At 33.4% G+C, this 22,608-nt stretch overlaps 1 protein-coding gene across 1 annotated transcript in view; it reads left to right on the forward strand.

The window, feature by feature from the left end:
- The window catches only part of Epc2 (enhancer of polycomb 2), a 137,189-nt gene that overhangs the window by 35,434 nt on the left and 79,147 nt on the right, over nucleotides 1-22,608 (forward strand). The window contains exon 2 of the mRNA XM_077798395.1: nucleotides 13,812-13,971. Within this exon, the coding sequence (XP_077654521.1) occupies nucleotides 13,812-13,971 (160 nt within the window). The remainder of the gene's footprint in view (nucleotides 1-13,811; nucleotides 13,972-22,608) is intronic.

Here is a 22,608-nt window from a genome sequence, read left to right on the forward strand (position 1 = left end):
TTGCCAGGAATCGGCTCCCTCAGTTGCCAGGCATCTCCCCCTCCCCCGCCCCCCAGCAGCTGCTTAGTCCTCTACCTATAGAGATGGTGGCTTCTTTTCCCACACATGGATACTGTGCAGCTTATCTTTCAGTTTTACCGCCATTGTGCTTGATCTCTAAATGCTCCATACCCAGACACACCTTGGACATCCCCAAAACATGGGTTCCTTTAATTTCCTTATCCCTCCACTATGCTCATGTAGGGATCTGTCTGGCTGGAGCTTCCAGCCTGGCTGTGGCAGTGGCTGTGCCTTTGGGGATTTCTTCCTTATTTTATTATATCCAAACTCCTGAGGACTGATCTGCTTTGAATGACCACTTTTAAATTCCAGTAAAGTCCCCCTGCTTTTTTTTTTTTTTTTTTTTTTTGTTGTTCACTCACCTTGCCTGTCAGTTTTCTTGGTTTCACTTCACAAAGCATCCAGGAACATCATACAACCTCCTTATTCTGCCATCTTGAAAACCTCACCTTTTAAAGTATATAGTTCAGAAATATTAACTGTATTACATTGTTAGACAAACATGCCTAGGACTTTTTCATCTTTTAAAACTGAAACTCAGTGGGGCGTGGTGGCACACACCTGTAATCCCAGCAGTTTGGGAAGCTGAGACAGGAGGATCACCAAATTCAAAGCCAACATCAGCAATGGCGAGGTGCTAAAAGCAACTCAGTGAGACCCTGTCTCTAAATAAAATACAAAATAGGACTGAGGATGTGGCTCAGTGATTGAGTGCCTCTGAGTTTAATCCCTGGTACCAAAAACAAAAACCAAAACCACAAAACAAAACAAAAAACCAACCGCCAAAGAACAACCACCTGAAACTTTGTACCCATTGAATATTAATCACATGTTATATACCACCCCCAGCTCCTAGCAACCACCATTCTACTTTATGTTCCTTTATGTTCCCTTTGATTGCCTCATAAATGGAATCATGAAATACATATGTTTTGTGGATGACTTATTTCAATTACATAATGCCCTGAAGATTCACTCACGTTATAGTATATGACAGAAATCCTGCATTTTAGGGCTGAATAATATTCCATTGCATGTAAATACCACATTTAAAAAATCAATTCTGGAGGCTGGGCCTATAGCTCAGTGGGAGAGCTTTTGATTAGCTTGTGTGAGGCACTGGGTTCTATCCTCAGCACCACATAAAGAAAATACAGACATGCTGTCTGTCTACAAGTATAAAAAACTAAAAACTAAAAAAAAAAAAAAAAATCTATTCTAGGGTCCTTGGACTTTTGGGGTGCTTCCACTTCTGTGCTATTAATGAACAATGCTGGAATGTAAACTTTTGTCAGTTGATTTATCTCCATCAATTGAAATAATTATGATTTTTGTTTTTCATTTTGGCATATTACAGTGATTGGTTTTCATATGTTGAACCAACCTTGAATCTTTTTAGTGTGTTGTTGAATTTAGTTTTGGGTATTTTCTATTGAAGTCATCTGGTCCTGAACTTACTTTATTGGGAATTTTTGAATATTGGTGTGACTTTCTGACTAGTTAAAATTTTGTTTGTATTTTTTATTTCTTCATGATTCAGTTTTGGCAGATTGTTTCTTGAAACTTGCTCATTTCTTCTAATGTATCTTAATTTGTTGGTAGTCTTTTATCCTTTTTATATCATGACATTGATGAACTGAGCCCAATTCCATCTTAAAATTGGGAGTCATCTCGTCACAAAGTCATGAAAAATTAAAATATAAATTACTGCAATTTCTAAACTTGCTTGGAATGCCTGCCTGTGTCTTGAACTCACCCATGCCTGGTTTTCCCTGGCCAGATAACAACTTTTCTCTGAAACCCTAATGGCACCTCATAAATTCTGATGTTGGGATCCAAATTTACTCCCTAAATGCTGAACCATTTAGACTATTAACCTACTACCTACCTGCCTTTGTATTATGCTTGTCAAAATTCTGTTATCTGTAAGTTCTCAAGATGCCCCTCTTTTGCAACTTTTTATGCTATAAATCTGCACTCCTAGAGAACTGGAGCACTGTCCTCTAACCCACAGCTTTTGGGAGAGACAGTCCTGGCTAGTTGGAATTACAAGCTTACTTTAATTTGATTTAAAATTGGAATCGGTGGTCTTTTCTTTGCGTCGTGGTTTAACACCATCAGTGATAATGTCTCTTTTTTAAAAAAAATCAATCTTGCTAGAGTTATGTCAGTTTCATTGATCTTCAAACATAACACAACTTTTGGTGTTCTATCTTTGGGTTAGCTTCAAAGTTTTTCTAGCTCCTTGACATGTTATAGTTAGGTTGATGATTTGAGATTCCCTTTTTTTTATGTAGTTATGTAGGACTATAAAGTTTCCTCTTCATACTACATTTCTTACATTCATAAATTTTTATGTGTTTTGTTTTCATTTTCATTTGTCTCAGGATATTTTACAGTTTTTCTTGCTATTTCTTCTTTAACCCATTGGTTGTTCAAGAGTATGTTGTTTACTTTTCACATATTTGTGAATTTTCCAGTTTCACATATTTGAATTTTCCAGTTTTCTTATTGATTTCTAGTTTTATTCCATTATTCATTGAAGATATGTACTATGACTTTGGTCATCTTAAATTTGTTTTTTGACTTGTGATGTAATATGTGATCTGGAGAATGTTCCATATATAGTTGGGAAGAAAATATTATTCTGTTGTTGGCTGAAGAGTTCTGTATGTGTCTCAGGTCCAATTAGTCTGTAGTGTTCTTCAAGTACCCTTAGTGATGTTCTATCTGGTTGGTCATTAATGTAACTTGGGATGTTGAGATCTTTTATTTCTGTTGTTTAAAAAGTATGCTTCCTCTTCAGTTTTCTCCATATTTGCTTCATAAAATTGTGTAGTATTGTGCTAACATATTTATAATTGTCATTCTGATGGTGAATTAATTTGTAATGTCTTTCTTTACTCTTTTGACGAAAGTCTGTTTTGTCTGATAAAAGTTTCACCTTCCCTGTTTTCTTTTGATTATCATTTGCATGGAATTAGTCTTTACATCCTTTTTACTGCCTCTTTTGTGTGTCCTTATGTCTAAAATGAATTTCTTATAGGCAGCATATAATTGGAATTTTTTTTAATACATTCATCCTCTCTATCTTTTGATTAGGAAGTTTACTACATGTACATTGGAAGTAACTACTGATAGGGAAGGATTTAGTATTGTCATTTTTCTATATGTTTTGTTGTTTTGTTCCTCTGCCTCCTTTTTGTGTTTTTGTTGATTTTTTTTGTAGTGACATTTTCATTCTTTCTGAATTTTCTTTTCTGTATCTTTGAGATATTTTTGTTTTTGAATACTATGGGGATTACATCTCTTAGAGTTATAATAGTCTGAAAACGGATAATTTGCTTTGAGTCATATAGAAAAACTATGTAACACTTCCCCCCACTATTATTTTGTGTTTCGGATGCACAAATTGCTTCTTTTAAAAAAAAATCTGTATGCATTAACATAGTTTTATAATTATAGTTACATTTTATGCTTTTGTCTTTTAAATTGCATAACAAAATTAAAAGTGATATACATGCCACCATTACAATATTATAGGATTCTGTGTATCAGAGAGTTTCACATTTTTGTATGCTTTTTATTTTTTTTCAACTTAAAGTACTCCTTTAGCAGTTTGGTAAATAGCTGTAATAGTGATGAACTCTTTATCAAAGAAGATCTTTATTTATTCATTTTGGAAGGATATTTTGCTGGATATTTTATTCTAGTTTGGCATTTTTTTCTGTCAGTGCTTTATATATATTATCTGTCTTTTGGTGTATGATATTTTCTCTGAAATATTCAGTTTTTTTTTTTTTTTGGTGGAGGTACTGAAGATTTAACACAGAAGTGCTTTACCACAGAGCCACATTTTCAGCCTTTTGTTTTTGTTTTTGTTTTTCATTTTGAGATCGGGTTTTGCCAAGTTGCTTAGGGCCTCACTAAGTTGGTGAGGCTGGCTTTGAGCTTTCCATCCTCCTGTCTCATCCTCCCAAGTCACTAGGATTATAGGTGCCAGACTTTCCCTGTTAATCTTATTGGAGATCCCATAAGTAATTTTTTCCCCCTCTCAGGATTTTCTCTTCAAAAAAAGTTTTTTTTTTTAGTTGTTGTTGGATCTTATTTTATTCATTTATTTATATGTGGTGCTGAGAATCAAACCCAGGGCCTCACACATGTGAGGCAAGTGGTCTGCCACTGAGCCCCAACTCCAACCCTTCTCTCTGACCTTTGATAGTTTGATTACAATGTATCTCAGTATGGATGTCTTTGGGCTGTCCTAATTGTGGTACTTTGAACTTCTTTAATTTAGATGTTCATTTCCTTTATCAGATTTGGGAAGTTTTTTGACCATTATGTCTTCAAATAAGCTCTTGGCTCCTTTCCCTCTTCCTCCTCCTCCATAAACTCCCATTACTTGTGTATTGGTCTACTTAATAGGTTTCCTCAATTTTCTTAGGCTCACTTTTCTTTATTCTTTTTTGTTTTTCTTCCTCTTACTTAATAATTCCATGTGACCACTGATTCTTTTTTTTTTTTTTTTTTTGGTTAGGTTTGATCAAGTCTTCTGTTGAACACTTCTAGTGAAGTTTCCAATTCAATTATTTTTTTTCCTTTGGCTGCAGAAGTTCAATTGGATTCTTTTTTAAAAAAACAATTTTTATCTCTTTGTTGATACTGTCATTTTGTACATGAGTCATTTTTCTGAATTCATTTACTTGTGTTGGTGTTCTCTTGTAATAAATTGTTCAAAACAATTACTTTGAATTCTTGTAATTCATAAGTTACTGTTTAGGCTTTTTTTTTTAAAAAAAATTTCTTTTTTGCTGTGATTTATACATTGAAAAAACAGCTACCTCTCCTAGTCTTTAAAAACTGATATTGTATGAGGCCAAAACCTTGACAAATCAGCCCAGCTAGGGATTCTGAGAGCCTGTGGGATCTTATCTGGAGATGCATCTTCTTTGGCTTGTGTGTATAATTTCTCAATTAGAGAGGTTTGCTGTTGTCTTTTCAAGTTGCTTATAATCTTTTGCACTCTGGTGTCTCACTGCACTACTGCTGATTCTCTGTCATAATAAGCTGCTGAACTGAGTTTTGAACTAAGTTCTTCCTCCTGATTGCACTAGGTTGTGCTGGCTTCTTTAGTGGCACAGGTTCTCTAATGCTGCAAGAAGCTACTGAGCTCTCTTGTTTTCTGTGGCTCCTAGACATCTAAAGTATCAGTCCCTCAGGCAGTAAGTGAGAATGTTGGGACATGTGTTCTGTTTACCTTTCTCAAGAGAGAAGCTATTAGCTGGCCTTTTTCTCCTAATTCACACTCATCTGTGCTAAATTGAGGGAAGGACTATCATGACTGAAGTGGCTTTCTTGAAGAAACCATTTCAGTATAGCCATTCTTGACTTTGAGCTTGCCTAGGGGACTACAAATTCTAAGCTGGTTTTTGGGTTAAGGTGGTTTGAACTATATGTCACGAAGTCAGCATGTGTGTGGGAAAACAAGGTCTGGGACATATTATTTGTCCATATTGCTTCTTTGTGTCCTTTTTTGCTTGGTAATTTCATAGTTGTCTTTTCTTTGAATGTAATTCTAAATCCTAGTTTTCTTGTATTTCTTTGTTCTTCAAGGATGCCAATTATGTGAATGTCATTCCTTCCTTGCTTGATTAACATTCTCCCTACTATCTTTCTTACCCTGTTTTACTTCTGTCTTTACCTTATTTTCAGTCACTTGATATTTGACTAGTCTTATGCAGAATACATGTGGGTTTTATGTTTGTTTGTTTTGTTTTTAAGGATACATTTCATTTGGCTTCTAATAATTTTAGCCTTAATGTGAGATAATCTTTTCTTTGTTGAGTTCAAAGTCATCTCTTCACATTTGTTCTTTGCTTCCTTCTCTGATCTTATTTTTAAATTTCTGATTCAAGCTGATTTTTTCATATCCCCACATGCTTCTTCACATGCACTGTTTAATCCTAGGAAGATGTTCTGAGAAGTGCATTGTTTAGAGACTTTGTATGTGAACATTGTAGAGTGTACTCTCACAAACCGAGATGAAAACTATAATGTTATTAGGTGATAATCTTATATGTCATATATGCAGTCCATTGTTGAGACCAAAATATCTTTATGTGGTATGTGATTGTATTTAAATTTGGAGCATTTTTCTTAAAGTTTTCTTTTTTTCTCTTCACCCCCCTCCCTCAGGCTGAGAATTTATCAATAGAGATGACGCTAATTGTTGTCTTCTTTAAATAATTAGATTTAGTTAAATTTTCTTTTCATTTTTGTAGATTTGGGCTGGTTCACAATATCCTTAAGTTAGTGGTGCCCTCTTCTGTCTGTGTAGAATGACTTTCTTTTGAGGACAAGTTAAAGGAAGGCCTTTGTTCATTCTAGCTCTTTCTAACTAGTCTTTCAAAATCCCCATTGCTTCTGGATTTATGTGAATTAGGTGTGTCCAGGTTTATTGGGGATGACTGTACTGGGAAATTTAACCTAGGGCCTCACAGATGCTAGGCAAGCACTGTACTACTGAGCTACATCCCCAGCATCTTTTAAATTTATTTTGAGAAGGGGTCTGAATAAGTTGCTCAGGCTGGCCTCAAACTTGTGAGTCTCCTGCCTCAACCTCTGAATAAGTGGACTCAGTTCTTAATTTTATGCTTTTCTGCAAAGATTTGAATCTGCTTGTAGCCTCCGAATCAGCACACTCTTGATTTAGTTTCTCTGATGTTTGCTGTACTTTCTCGTGCTGGCCCATCTCATTTGCTTTGTCATTGTGGTTTTATAAGTTTTTCAGTTCTTTAGTAATAAGTTTGCTTCTTTTGGGAGATGGAGTAGCTATCAGCTATATTTAATGAGGAATTTTGCATGTAAATTCTTAAATAATGACTTTGTATGCAGCCTAACTCATTGGATAAATCTGAAAGCTAAAAAATTGATGTAGGAGAGCCAGACAAGCTAGGATTCAAATTTTAGCCCTGTTCATTTCTATCAGGGTAGACATAGAACCTAGTTTGTCTCCAAAAGAAAACAAAAAAATATCTTTTTCATACTTATAGAAATAGAAAAAGCAATATTTTCATATAGAAAATTGAGAGAATAGCCAAAACAGTTCCTAGCCAGAAGAAGGAAGCAGGAGGCATCACTATATCAGACCTCAAACATACTACATAGCAATTTTAACAAAAACAGCATGGTATTGGCACCAAAATAGACCTGTAGGCCAGTGGTACAGAATAGAAGACACAGAGACAAACCCACATAGTTAAAGTTATCTCATATTAGATAAAGGCATCAAAAACATATATTGAAGAAGAGAGCCTTTTCAACAAATGGTGCTGGGAAAACTGGAAATCCATATGCAACAAAATGAAATTAAACCCTTATCTTTCACATGCACAAAACTCAATTCAAAGTGGATCAAGAACCTAGGAATTAAACCTGAGACTCTATGCCTAATAGAAGAAAAAGTAGGCTCAAACCTCCATTATGTCAGGTTAGGCCCCCGACTTCCTTATTAAGACTCCCTTAGTTCAAGAAATAAAATAAAAAACAAATGGGATGGATTCAAATTAAAAATCTGCTCAGCAAAAGAAACAATCAGTGAGGTGACTAGAGAGCCTACAGAATGGGAGCAAATTTTTATCACATGCACATCAGAAAGAGCACTAATCTCTAGGATATATAAAGAACTCAAAAATCTTAACACCCCCCAAAAAAAAAAGATCCAATCAATAAATGGGCCAAGGAACTGAACAGATATTTTGCAGAATATGATATACAATCAGTCAGCAAATATATGAAAAAATGTTCAACCTCTCTAGCAATTAGAGAAATGCAAATCAAAACTACCCTTAAGATTTCATCTCACACCAGTAAGAATGGCAGTTATTAAGAATACAAACAACAAGTGTTGGCAAGGATGTGGGGAAAAAGGCACACTCATACATTGGTTGTAGGACTGCAAATTGGTGCAGTTTATATGGAAAGCAGTATGGTGATTCCTTGGAAAACTTGGAATAGAACCACCATTTGACCCAGCTATCCCACTCCTCAATTTATACCCAGAGGACTTAAAAACAGCATATACTACAGGGACACAGTCACATCATTGTTTATAGTAGCACAATTCACAATAGCTAAATTGTGGAACCAACCTTTCAGTAGATGAATGGATAAAAATAATGTGGTATATACACACAATGGAATATTACTCAGTATTAAAAGAGAATAAAATCCTGGCATTTGCAGGTAAATGGATGGAGCTGGAGAATATTATGCTAAGTGAAGTAAACCAATCCCCAAAAACTAAATGCTGAATGTTTTCTTTGATATTAGGATGCTGATCCATAATGGGGAGCAGAGGGAGCATGGGAAGAATGGATGGGGCAAAGGAGAGGGAAGGGAAGGTAGGGGATATGGGGGTAGTAAAGATGGTGGAATGAGATGGACATCATTACCCTAAGTACTTGTATGAAGAAATGAATGGTGTAACTCTACTTTGTGTACAATCAGACACATGAAAAATTGTGCTCTGTATATGTAATACGAATTGAAATGCATTTTACTTTCATATATAACAAATTCGAATAAATTAATTTAAAAAATTTAACACCAAAAAAACTCAATAAATGGGGTAAAAGGAGCTGAACAGATACTTTTCAGAAGAAGATATATAATTGATCAACAAATATCTGTAAAAATGTTCAACATCTCTAGCAATTAGAGAAATGCAAATCAAAAGTACTCTAAGATTTCATCTCACATCAGTCAGAATGGCAGTTATCAAGAATACAAACAACAATTAGAGTTGGCAAGGATGTGGTGGAAAAGGCACACTCATACGTTGCTGGTGGGACTGCAAATTGGTACAACCACTTTGGAAAGCAATATGGAGATTGCTTTTAATACTTGGAATGACCCATCTATCCTACTCCTTGTTCTATACCCAAAGGACCTAAAATCAGCATACCATAGTAACACAGCCTAAGAGCTGTATAGCAGCTCCTTTCACAATAGCTAAACTGTGGAAACAACCTAGATGCCCTTCAATAGATGAATGGATAAAGAAACTGTGATATATATACATGATGGAATAATTTTACTCAGCATTAAAAGAGAATAAAATTATGGCATTTGCAGGTAAATGAATGGAGTTGGAGAATATCATGCTAAGCGAACTAAGCCAATCCCAAAAATCAAAGGCTGAGAATGTCCTCTCTGATAAGTGGATGCTGATCCACAATGGGGGGCAGGGCATGGGGAAAATGGAGGCAAAGGGGAGGTGAGGGGATTTGGGGGCAGTTGTGTACAATGAATCAATATGCATTCTGCTGTCATGTATACCTAATTAAAAAAATATATTTATTTAAAAAAGTTTCTTTCTTAGATTTTGGTACCTTTTATATATGACTGAAGTCATGAATTATTTAGATTGTGGGGGCTCCTTTTAACGATATTGAGAATGTATAATATCTCTATGAAAGCACAACTGTTTAGGTATAATTACAGTAGATTTTAGAAGAATGTTTCAGAATGTTAAAGTAGCCATATGAAGTGGGTTTGGTGTATTTGATTTGTAAGTAGAGAATTGATTTTTTAGGGAAGTATGGAGGTTACAAATCTTTTGAGGGCTACATTTATTTCATTCTGTATATAAATTAACTAATAGTATTTATTGCCTCTTTTCACTTATTAATTTGTGATTATTAGAATACTTTGAGTGCATGAGTAAACAATCTGTGTTCAGTTTTTAAAGCTAAATGTGTTTTGTAAATTCTGTTGTACATAGTGTTATCATATAACAATGCTTTTGTTGTTTAAAGAGGAAACTCAGTTGCTGAAAGTTAAATTATTCATATGCCTTAGATTATGGTGCATCATCATTAGTCTTTAAGGCCTCTCTCTTCCTCTCCTTCTCTTCTCTTACTCTGTATTTTAATTTTTAAAAATATTTTTTAGTTGTAAATGGACACAATACTTTTATTTATTTATCTTTATGTGCTGCTGAGGATTGAACCCAGGGCTTCACACGTGGAAGGCGAGTGCTCTATCACTGAGCCACAACCCCAGCCCCTGTATTTTAATTTTTATTATGGAAATTGTCAAATAAACAAAAGCAGAAAAAAGAAAAGAAAAACAGTATGATGAATCCGCTAACATATGGCCAATCTGTTTTCCTCTTTGACACTAATCACACACAGCCTGAATTTTAAAGGAAATTGCAAGGCTCCTCTTTCATTTCACTTACTTATTCTGTTCTACCTCTCTTTCCCTTTTTCATTCTTTCCCCCCAACCCTTCGTCTAATGTTTAATGTGTCTCTTCTGGCAAATTTAATGTTATTTTATGTGCATTTATATAAACCACGTTATAACTCGTTCTATTAAGAATTTTCACTCAACTTTTTAAAAGATCTACCATATTAAATGTACATATGCACTGTTGGTACCAACTGCTATATAGTATTCATAGTGAGCATCTACCACATTTTATTTTTTTTGTTCTCAAAGCCATAGATTCCCAGATTGCCCCAAATTGCCTTCTACAATAGATACTGTTTTAGTGTATAGATCCATTTGTAAACCTGTGTGATATTTTTTGGGGGTTATATGTTCAAGACAGGAAGTGCCAGGTCACAGAGAAGGCAGATTTAATTTGACCATGTATTGCCATTACTTTCTAGAATGGTAGCAAATCTGCAGAAATTTGTGTTTTCACATACTTGCTAACACTTGGCATTATGTAATTTTTATCTTGCTAATAGTTTTACCTTATCTGTTTAATTTGCATTTCTCTGATTACAAATGAATTTGAGCATCTCTTTGATGCTTTGCTAGCCTTTGGGGTTTTCTTACATATAAATTGCCTGTTTATATATTTTATCCATTTTTCTTTTGGGACTGTTGTCCTTTTCTTGTGGATTTTCAGGAATTTCTTACACATTGTAGTTATTTATTTATTTTTAGTTGTAGATGGACGTAGTATCTTCATTTATTTATTTTTTTGTGTTGTGCTGAGGATGGAACCCAATGCCTCCCAGGTGCCAGAGAACACTGAGCTACAACCCCAGCCCCACAATCTAGTTATTAACTACTTACAGGTTTTAGACATTGAAAATAACTTCTGTCATTTTGTCAGAAGTTTATGAACTACATCCATTGTGTCCTTTGCTTAATAGAAATTTTAAATTTTGATGTAATACATTTCATGAGATTTGTTGCCCTGTTGTTTTGCTTATGAAACTCAAAGAATTTCTTTTCTGCTCCTGTAGCAGTAACAAATTTTCCTTTTTTGTTAGGTTCCCGATTTTACCTTACACACGTAGATACATAGTTTGTGTAGGTATTTCCTTTGGTATTTCTTTGTATCTTAAGCAGTTTGGCTGTTGCCCTTTAGTTATGTGGTGTGGTTTTATCCCAACCTTCTCTTTATACATGAGTCTGATCTGTCTTGGAGCTTTCTTATTACATTGATTTATATGAGAGGCTGCATAATTAGTGGTTATTAAGAACATCAACTCTGACTTTACTGCTTATTAACCCAGTGATCTTGGGCAAGTCTCCTAACCACTCTGTACCTCATTTCCTATTCTACATAATAGAAATAATGCTACCTATTCCCCAAAGTGGAATTAAGATTTTTAAAGTGCCTATTAGCAGTGATTGTTATGTAAATACGTCTATTAAACTTTTTGATACATTTTATTGCTACATATATACATTGTATATATAAATGTAAGCTATTTGTTCTTTTGGTATACTTTTTTTATTACTATGCCTTTATGTATATTTTATAATTTATGAGAGGACAGTCCTCCAACTCTTGCACATTTTATGTTTCCCTTTAAAAGTTGACTTAGCTATTCCAGGATTTATGTTTTTCAGTTTAAATTTCACAATACTCTTCTTGAATGTGCATGTTTTTCTAGATTTAAATTAGTCTGACAAAATGCCAAAGAGTTGTTGATTATAATATAGGATAGGTGATTATTTGGGGTGAGCCGATGTAACTTGACCAGATCTGATGAAACTTAACTGCTTGTAAGAAACTTGGTAGCTGTCCTGGCTTACTGTTTACTTGTTTATACCATAATAAGTTTGTTTCCTCATTTACTCATTCCTGTTCTTTCTCTTTTGTTTTTGTATCCTTTGTTTCTTGCTCACTTTATTAATGACAAATGTCAGAAGATTATGAAATTAACATAATTTTTATGTCATTATTATTGATACCTATCTTTCTACCTTCATACCATCATCCTACCTTCCTTTTAATGTACTTCTTTTAATCTAATTTGTGTGAAGCTTTTTGCATATAACGGCCATTCTGTATAATTTTATTTATATCTTGCTACATGAAAACTTTTTGGATCATTGCACTGATATTTTTTGAATAAAAACTTTTTACATAGCCAAAAGTCTTGAATGAAGTTTTCTTAATTTCTTTAGACTCCACAAAACTTCAAAATTTTTAACAATACAATAGGATAGAATCAATAATTTTACTTTGCATATGGATCACCTGGGTTTATATCAATGTTTTGTCACCTAGGGTTATGTTACCTTGAATAAGTTACTAAACATCTTTATTCCTTAGTTTATGTTTTAAAGTGCTTTGCATAGACTGATACATAGTAGGAACCCAGTAAAGATTTCATTTTATTTATTTGTTCATTCAATATGTATTGAGCAGGTTCTATGTGTTGTAACTATCATATGAAAGTAAACAAAATAAGCAAAAATCATGGACTTCTTGGAAATTACTTTATGTTTGGGAAGAGGGACTGGACAATAAATGAGATCTTGAGCATGTCAGATATAGATAAATTGGCATGGAAAAAAATAAAGCAGGAAAGGAGTGCTGGATAAGGAAGTCCTGAAAGACATGACATCTCTGATAGATGAGACTTTAAGGAATTTCCAAAGTTGCCTATTTGGATATTTGGAAACTGCAAGGAGAAGCAGTATGACTAGATTAAAAGGATGGGAGAAGAGGGAGGAAATGCCAGATAGAGAGATTCTTATAGGTCATTGAGTAGCTTTTCACCTTTACACTGAATATGGTGAGGCTTCTTGGGGAGTGACATGACCTGATTTACCTTCTAAAAGGTAAAACTGCTTTATGGGGAATAAGCCATTGGGGCAAGGAAGGAAGTAGTGAAAGCATTTAGGAGACTACTGTAGTAAGTTGTGCAAGTGATGAAAAGAGATTAGAACCTAGATGTATTTTATAGGAACTTTTAGTTAAAAAATATTTTCTGCTTTACGATGGCAGTACTATTTATTGAACATGCAAAACTTTATCTTTCTTTGAATTATTACAAATTTTGTGCTACTACAGTAGTAGTAGTGTAGAAGATACTTAGAATCTGTAATAGAAATCATTTAGTGTGACTCATATATTTTTCCTTATTCTGTCAGTGGTGACATGCACCTTAATTAATTTAGCAAACAAGTATCTATCTTCTGATAACTGAAAATTTAAACTCCCATTTGTAAGTATGCATGCATTTAATTTTTGAAAAATTATTTTAAAAATTGTAATAGTCTAAGATTTATGGTACCAGTATAAACCACAGGTATTAAGGGGAAGTGATAGCAGTGTTTTCTATAGGTCTGCAGTAAAGAAACTATTTATAATTGAATGAAAGAATTATTTATAATTGATGCTTGCAGTTATTAAACAACTTTTAAATAGAAGTTTTGAAATTTGAATTAATATTATCAAAGCAACTTACATTGCCTACTTTACATTTTCCAGGAACATCATTTACAGCGAGCTATTTCAGCACAGCAAGTGTTTAGAGAAAAAAAAGAGAGCATGGTCATTCCCGTTCCTGAGGCAGAAAGCAACGTCAACTATTACAATCGCTTGTACAAAGGAGAGTTTAAACAGCCCAAACAGTTCATTCATATTCAGCGTAAGTTTGTTAATTTATTGTTTTTTATTTGTAATTTAAATTTAACAATTAGTTAAAGTCTTTTGCCCAGAGATTTAAATTTTTCTGGTTATAAACACTTATTCATAGAAATGTTAAGTGTTAGACATTAAAGTCCTTCTACTTACATTTGAACTTGGAGATCATTGTGAGTTTTAGTAGCATTTGGAACATTTGATGTTCATGCAATATAGGGTTCTATATTGAACTTACACTTACAGTTAAAAGGGGATGGGTTACCATACCCAAATGAGATTTATTTTTAAAGTCCCCTTGGCCATAATTCACAAGGGTTAGAGCTGAATTTTCTGAAAATTTTCAGTGTTACATTCTATATGTACCTTCATCTAGTTTTTATAAAATTCTATCTAATTCTGCCTACTTAATATTCTGTTTTCCTAAAATGATCACTATCTCTAGCTTTAAAGCTATTTCAGCAACCTCCTAACTATAAGATTTACTATTCTTTCTCTCCCTTCTTTATTCTCTTCACAAAGTCTGCCTATGCCAGGGTGGTCTTCCTAAATTGTCAGTCTGAGCAAATTATGCTCTTGATTAAAATCCTACTGTTCTTCATTGTCAGTAGTAGGAGTGTTCAGCTGATTGTACATACAGATGCTGGTGTCTTGGTATCTTGTCAGATTTTTTTTTTTTTTTTTTAAATTGTTGAGTAGCCAGTTAAAATAGAGATTCCGGGGTTCTACTTTATGCCTACCTAAAGTACTTAGCTCTTTGAAAATCCCTGGTTATGCAGACTGGTGATATGTATTTTTAAGTTTCCAGGTAATTCTGAAATACCACCAGATTTAAGACTGATTTTTAAGATTAACTGTTTTCCATTATTTCGAAGATGCATGTTTTTTATTTTTTAAAGATAAAAAATGGGATTGCATCTTGAATTACTGTTGTCCAGGATTGGTCTTATTCTTCAAAAGAGAACTTGCATTGTTTCTGCTTGGAATTTAGGGACATTACTAACCTGAGACCACTTGAAAGTCTTTGTTTCATTCATTTATTTATTTTTGGACTATAGTGTTGACTTTAATTCAGTCAACAGACCTGCTTGGAGTTCATTTCTCAGGGCAAGATTTTATTTCTCCTTCTACCTAAGGACAAGTTGGGAAATAAAAAGTTCTTCACTGTCCCATTTTGTATGGCTGGTTTATTACTTTATCTTACAAAGAGGGCATAGTTTTATGCAATAATATTCCATTCTATTAAGCTTCTTAATATTAAGATTCAAGCATAAAGCCCCCCGCCCTTATGGTACATACAGTAATGATACCTTCTTGTAATTGATGGCAATTTAGATTAATAGAATTCATTAGTAGTCAGATCTTTAGTATGAATATAAGGTCCTTTTGATTTGTTTCCCTCCTTAGTTTATCTCTGGTTATTTTTCCCTTCCCTCTGTGCTATAGGGAGTTACTGAAAATTACTCCCATTTGCCTTATTTCACATTTCATACTTTCTTGCATGTGCTATTTAAGTCTTCCTTTCCTTCATATAACTCATTTAAGATTCAACTATCTTATGAAGCTTTTTTTTTTATTCTACCGGTCATTGCTTATTACTGTATCTTATACATACCACTGTTACAGAATTCATCTCACAAATTATTTGTAAGAATTCTTTCTTGCCTTTAGATTGTAAGAGAGCAGGGATTATTATATACAAAGTGCTTGGCTTATAGATGCTCAATAAATAGTATGTTTGTTGACTGATTTGTTTAAAAAAAAAGCCTTTTGGTTGTAGAAAGATTTTTCAGAGACTTTCTTCTAAGGATTCAAGAAAAACACAAATGCAAAACTTATTTATGTGATTTGTTTCTTGTGTATTCTTTGACTTGTGTTCCTTTGTCTTAGTGAATTGACTTTACCTTTGACTCAGTTAAGAAGGAGACAGCTGTTCATAATGGGAATTTTAAGAAATTATCTTAAGCCAAAGTATTAGTTCTTTTGTATTTTACTAGTAATAAAGCTAGATAGCAGGATCATTTATAAAAATCCATGCTAGGAAATCAAGAATCAAAAATTAGGTGTATCTCATCTGGTTCGGGCCCGTTGGATACAATAAGCAGTAATCTTGTGTTGGTTTTTTCATTTCATTTTATTCTATTATTGTAAAAAAAAAAATGGAATAAAAATAATAGAAAATTATCTTATTTTTAAAAGTTTGTCATCATGTACTAAGCATTGTATACACAATATACTGTATATATGGTTATTAAATTCTGCCTTTTCAATTTTGTATTTCAAGTTTCTCAGGTTTTTATTTGTGTTTTTATGTGTGTGTATATGCTTCCATCAAATCCACAGTTTGCTTCTTATATGCCTATTATTAGACTTAATATGTGTACTAAATTTTAAGCTCACATTTTTATTGAGGTTTTTAAATGAAAGTTTAAATTTTTTTTAACCTAAATTATTGCCAATTCCTTAAATATAAGGAATTTTAGAAAATAGCACCTTGGATTTTTTCTTTTTCCTTTAATGAAAGATTTGTCTAGCTAGGAAAAAAAATTAAAAATTGTCACAGTAGAGTGGGCTTGTTTATGTTTTTCACATTGCTTGCCTGGGCTTTAGCAGAAATCTCCTTATTTAGTTTTGATATCTTTAGTTCATCATTTATGCTGCCACTGTTGTGACTACTCATTTCACAATTTTTCAACAACTCTAGTTTACCTAGGATAGATTTTACCACCTTTGTGTGATGTATGAAATCTTTGTGTCTTTCCAATCATGTTTCCCTTTGTGTTCTTCCATTAAGGTACTAACCATTTTGAAACGAATAGTTTCAGGGTTTTTTTTTTTTTTTTTTTTTTTTTTTCCTTCTCTAGATTTTAAGCTCCTGAGGAGCAGGAGCTCTTATTTAGTTTAGTATTTTCATTACTCAATACAGTCTCACACTGTTCTCAGTACACTCCCCCCCCCCCATTTCTCTATCTCTTCCTGCTTTAAGCTACAACAATAATGAGCTTTTAACAGCTCTTCATCTTACACTTAATTTTTCATTTCTTCACAAGCCCTTTACTTCTTACTTTTGCACAGGTTAAATGGAACCTGCTTCCAGAATAATCTTTAGAAACCTTGTTTTGACTCCTTTAAGCAGAATTCTTAACACTGTTTGCCTCAAGGCCTTCTGTGTCATTTACACTTGTCATTATGGCATTGACTATTTTCAGTTGTGATAGTCTTCTATTGCATTATAAAGCTCTAGTAGAACTCACCAAGAGCTAGGACTTTTTTGGAGGAAAAAAAAATCTTTTCATTTCACTGCCTAGTATAGTACATGTGGTTATATATGCAATTAACTATTTACTGGATAAATAAATGAATTAATGAATTGATTAAAGGTAAAACCATACACATCATGGTATTTTTTAGATATAAATCTTGTAGCACTTAAAATTATATTGTCAAAAATAAGGTTAAAATTATTAGTGCATACAGTAAAATTGAAGGACCCTAATGTGTTGCATCCAGGTTAGGAGAGGTGAATTTTCTTATTCAACAACAAATAGAGCAAATAGTTGGGAGCAAAATGATTTCAGTCTGGTATGGTTATGAGATAAATATTTTTGGTTTTTTGTCTCCTTTTCAGTACCAGTTTCTCATAATCTCTATACTGGTATTTTGGGGGAATTTATTTAATCACAGAACACTGGATTATTCTTATCAGGTTGGAAGCATCTTGAAGGCTTATAGTCTCTGATATCCCAAAATTCTCATACTCTTCCAGACTTAGGCTGATTCGTGTTTTGTATATCATTGAACACATCTACTCTGGTACCTCAACCTAAATGTTACAATTCTTTCATTTCTTTTGGAGTTTAGTAACTACTTTAAATTCAGTATCCAACCTTTTCTCCTTGAGGAAAATGACTTACTTTCAGTAAACTATTTAACCTCCTGTTAACCCCCTTTAAAAATGTTACAGTATCTTAAAGTTGGCATTAAGTATCAGAATTTTAGAACATGAAGGAACTTGAGATATTGGTTTACAAAATTTTTTCTAACTTTGGAAATAATTAAATGGTTCTTTGTAGTAGTGTTCTTGTTTCTTTTATTAAAGGTTTATTTCCTCTTCTAATTGCATCCCACCTACAAATACAAATGAGTATATTTCCTCATCTGCTGGATTAAAAGAAAGTAAAATTCAGGAGAAGGAGTGGGTTGGGTAGTTCCTTGTTATCCATCAGGAAGGAAAGGAACATTACTTTACACCTAGTATTCTTCAGGTTGGCTCCTTTTCAATCAGATAAAGCTGATCATTATCAAGTCTACAATGGAAAAAGAGGAAAATTGCACTTATTCAATGTAGTGAATCTGTATATTCAACTATTTTCAGCAAGAGTGCAATACATGTCAGCTTCACAGCTGACTTTCATGTCACTATCTTTGGAATTTCCTTTTATATCCCCTCCATCATAGATCCTTTGCCCAGGGGTGGGCAAATATGGTTTGATTAGAAAGAATGGGGAATGATCCAAATATTTGGTTAAAAAGAGATCAAAAGACAAAATATGAGTATTGTTTTGTTTATTCAGTAAAACTTATTGGTGAAAAGAATGTATTCTGGGAACATCATTCTCTTTTAAAAATATCACTGGATGTATAGTAAGAAATCATTTTGGGCACAAATCTCATGAAATTATTTTAGACATTCAATACTAGAAAAAATGATGCCATGAATACAGAATAAGATTGTATCAATTTGTGGAAAACACATTCCAGGTGAAGCTGGATTGCAGGTTGAGGTTAAAGGACTGATTAGTAGTACAGTGAACAAGGCCAGACAGTGAGGGCAACCCACTTGCAGATCATCTGGCCCTAACGATCTTCCTCACTTCTGGGGTTAAAACTGTTACCACTTACTATCTTTAGACAAAGCTGAGTATGGTGCTAAGACTGAAGTAGTAAAGCAGGATCTGGGTGGCTGATAATTTAGAAAGAAGAAGGGGCCTGCAGCCCCAAGAGATATTGCATAATAAAATGATGCCCAGCACTTGGGGGGAAAGTAAAATAATCATTTAGTAGCCTGACTGAGATGGGGGAAAAAAAAAAGTCTGAGTTCAAGCAGAGTTCTCCTTCAACCTGTGTGTAGTTTTGTGTGTCTAAAGTTAAAAAACGGTATCTGTAGTGACTTTGAGTAAAATGCAGCATAATAGATTAAAGACCATGGTCAAAGAAATCTGGGAGAAAGTAAACAGGTAAATTTGCTGCATAGTGGCTGTATATTTTAAAGATGGTAGAATTAATAGACAAAGCATAAAAGTAGGATCGGTCATAAGGTGCCTGTTTCTTGATATGGAAGGAAGCACTTAGAACCTTCCTCTGGGGACTTCCAAAGAAAATACTGTGATATAACTCAGCACATCTGGCTGTACTAGTAAAAGTTCCTAGAAATGGGGCTTTGGCATATTCACCTAGCAACTTGCATCTCCATGGAAGATCCTCCAATGACACCACACTGGCCTGAGAATTAACACCTTTAAACATCTTGTCTGTCTCCCATAAAAAACTAAAGGATATTTGTCTTCCCATCTTACCTGGTAATATAATTCTGTGGGTTGCCTACGTTATAAAAATGTTCTCTCATATGCTTACTTCCTGAAAATGTTAATAGTTAAGGCCATTTTTTTTTTTTGCCATAGCTGTGAGTAAAACATAGTGAAACTGCTATATACTTGACTTCCATCTCCAGTTCCTGTCAGTGTTTTATATAAATTTTGTATGTACTAGGCAGATAGTCCTCAAAGGAATGTTAGGAGGCAACTAATATTTTAATCCCCATTTTGAACTTAAAATTACATAGAGTCAGGTTTAACCTGTCTTTGAAGATAATCTCACAACCCTAATGAAGGAGGCTGAAATTGGGAAAGGACTGTGCGACAATTGATGATTTCTAAATCTCCAGTTAAGCTATATGCTTGGCAAAAAAGATAAGGTTTACTTTGAATTAAATGAATTGGACTGCATAGGACCTTGTTTGGGTGGCTTTGATTTTTATCCATCTCTTTAAGAAAAAAAAAAATGCTGGTTACTATACCTCTCATGGAGTTGAAAAACCTTAAGAAAGGGGATCTCGCCCCCAAATAGTTTTGGGCTTTTGTGTTTTGTTTTTGCGGGGCAAGGGATGGTTATTGGGGATTGAATCAAGAGCTTTGCACCTGCTAATAAGCAAGTACTCCATGACTGAGCTACATTCCTCCAGGCCTAAAAGAGTTGATTTTTATTACTGACTTAAGAGTTTTCTTTGTTTCTCTCATAGAAGCCTAAGTATGTTTATTTGTATTTTGAGAAATACAAATAAACATATTATTTTTTCCTTATATATATAAACATATAAGGAAAAATGAATTATTAATTACAGAAAAAACTCTAATAATCCCATCTCCCAAAGATGCCCAACACAGATAAAAGTTGTGTTTTTCCCCCTTCTTTACAAATATATATTAAATTGTGTGTGTGTGTGTGTTTAAGAGTGTATGTGTGTGCTTGTGACTTTTTTGATAGTAAAGAAAAGTAAGCATAATTTTCAAAGCTATAAAATATTGCAAGAAATTAGTTTCATGTTCTTCTTTATTTGGCATGAATCTATAAAAAGGCCAGTACTGAAGATTTATTTATTTATTTTTTTAAAACTCATCTGCATTTGTTACCGTTTAAAGCAAAATGTTGACTTGGGCACTACATATTTCCATTCACAAGCCTTATTGAATTACTTTTTGAACAGCTTTGTAACATACCTAAGGGAGTAGGTTTAACCTTTATTTTTTACAATAATTTTAGATTTACAAAGAAAAAAGGCAGTGTAGTTTCCATATGCTATCCACTACACACATACACACACTTTTCCCTACTATTAATTAATGTCTTGCATTTAGTTGATACATTTGTTATAGTTAATGATAATGATACCTTATTATTAACTGAAGTCCATAGTTTACAGTATGCTTTTGGTTATGCAGTTTTCTGGATTATGAAAAGCTCATAACATCATGGACCAGTCACTATTACAGTATCTTACATAATAGTTTTTACTATTATGAAAACTTTTGTCTTGCATTTCACCAATTTATCCTTTTGAATCCTTCACAACCACTAATATTTTTGCTGTCTTTAATTTTTCCTTTTCCAGAATATTATATAGTTAGAATAGTATAAAGCATATCCTTTTCAATTGGCTATTTATGAATGTGCATCTGAGATGGTTCTATATTTTTTTATTGTTTAATAGCTCATTTGTTTTTATCATTGAATAATGTTCAATTGTATGGATGTGCTACAACTTGTTTATCCCTTCATCTATTGAATGATATCTTGGTTCTGTTCTAAACATTTATGTATGGTTTTATATGATGAATTTTCAACTCATTTAGGTATATACCTAGGACAACTGTGTTCCAAAGCGACTGTACTATTTTGTATTCCCACTGACCAAAGAAGTGCTTTTGGCCGGCATCCTTACCCCAGGTCTTGGCATCTCAATTTTTTGGTTTTGGCTGTTCTAATACATGTGAAGTGTTATCTCATTACTTTAATTTGCCATTCCCTAATGACTTAGGATGTTGAGCACTTTTTCATATGATCAACTTTTATCTTCTTTAGTGAAGTGTCAATTTAACTCTTTTATCCATTTCTTATTGAGTTGTATTTTTTTCTGTTTTAGATATGTTTTTATAGATCTACTTTTTGCGGGTTTTCTGCCTCTTCAAGGGTTGTCTTTTCAGTTCCTGTCTTACACAGAGTAGTTTTTAATTTTAATGAAGTATAGTTTCCCAGTATTTTAAAATGAATTATGCTTTTGGTATTGTTTTTAAAAGCTCATCACAGACCCAAGATTACTGAGATTTTCTCATGTGTTCTAAGTTTTATAAACTGCATTTTACTTTTATGTCTACAATCCATTTTAAGTCAAATTCTGTAGACGGTAAAAGATCTGGGTCTATAGATTTCATTTTTTTTCCATATAGATCAATGTCCAAGTATTCTAGAATCTATTATTACAGATTTTTTGTTTCATTGGATTCCCTTTGTTCTTTTGTAAAAGTTCAGTTGATAGACCAGGGATATAGCTCAGTGGTCAAGCACTTGCCTAGTATGCATGAGGCCCTGAGTTTAATCCTCAGTACCGCCCCCCACCCCGCAAAAAAATCAGTTAACTATATTTATTTGGATCTCTTTCTGGGCTTTCTATTCTGTCCCATTCATCTTCTGTCTCTTTCATCAATATCAATTATGCTGTCTTGATTACTGTAGATTCATAGTAAATCTTGAAGTCAAATAATATATCTTTTGCCTTTGTTCCTCTTCACTTGTGTTGTCTTTTCTGGGTCTCTTTCCATAGAAAATTTAGAATCAATTCATTTATATCTACAAAATAAACTTGCTGGAATTTTTTTTATTGGTATTTTGTTGTATTTATAGATCACTTTGGAAAGAATTGACATTTTAATGGTATTAAGTCTTCTGTTCATGAGATTAAAATATCTCTGTATTTAGATTTTTTTTATCAATTTTAACCTTTTTCTTATATAGATCTTATGCATATTTTATTTGATTTATTATGAAGTTTCTTTTTTTGGTTCTAATGTAAATGGTATTATGTTTTTAA

Source organism: Urocitellus parryii, chromosome 1 (genome assembly GCF_045843805.1).
Source record: "Urocitellus parryii isolate mUroPar1 chromosome 1, mUroPar1.hap1, whole genome shotgun sequence".
Classification (NCBI taxonomy): domain Eukaryota; kingdom Metazoa; phylum Chordata; class Mammalia; order Rodentia; family Sciuridae; genus Urocitellus; species Urocitellus parryii.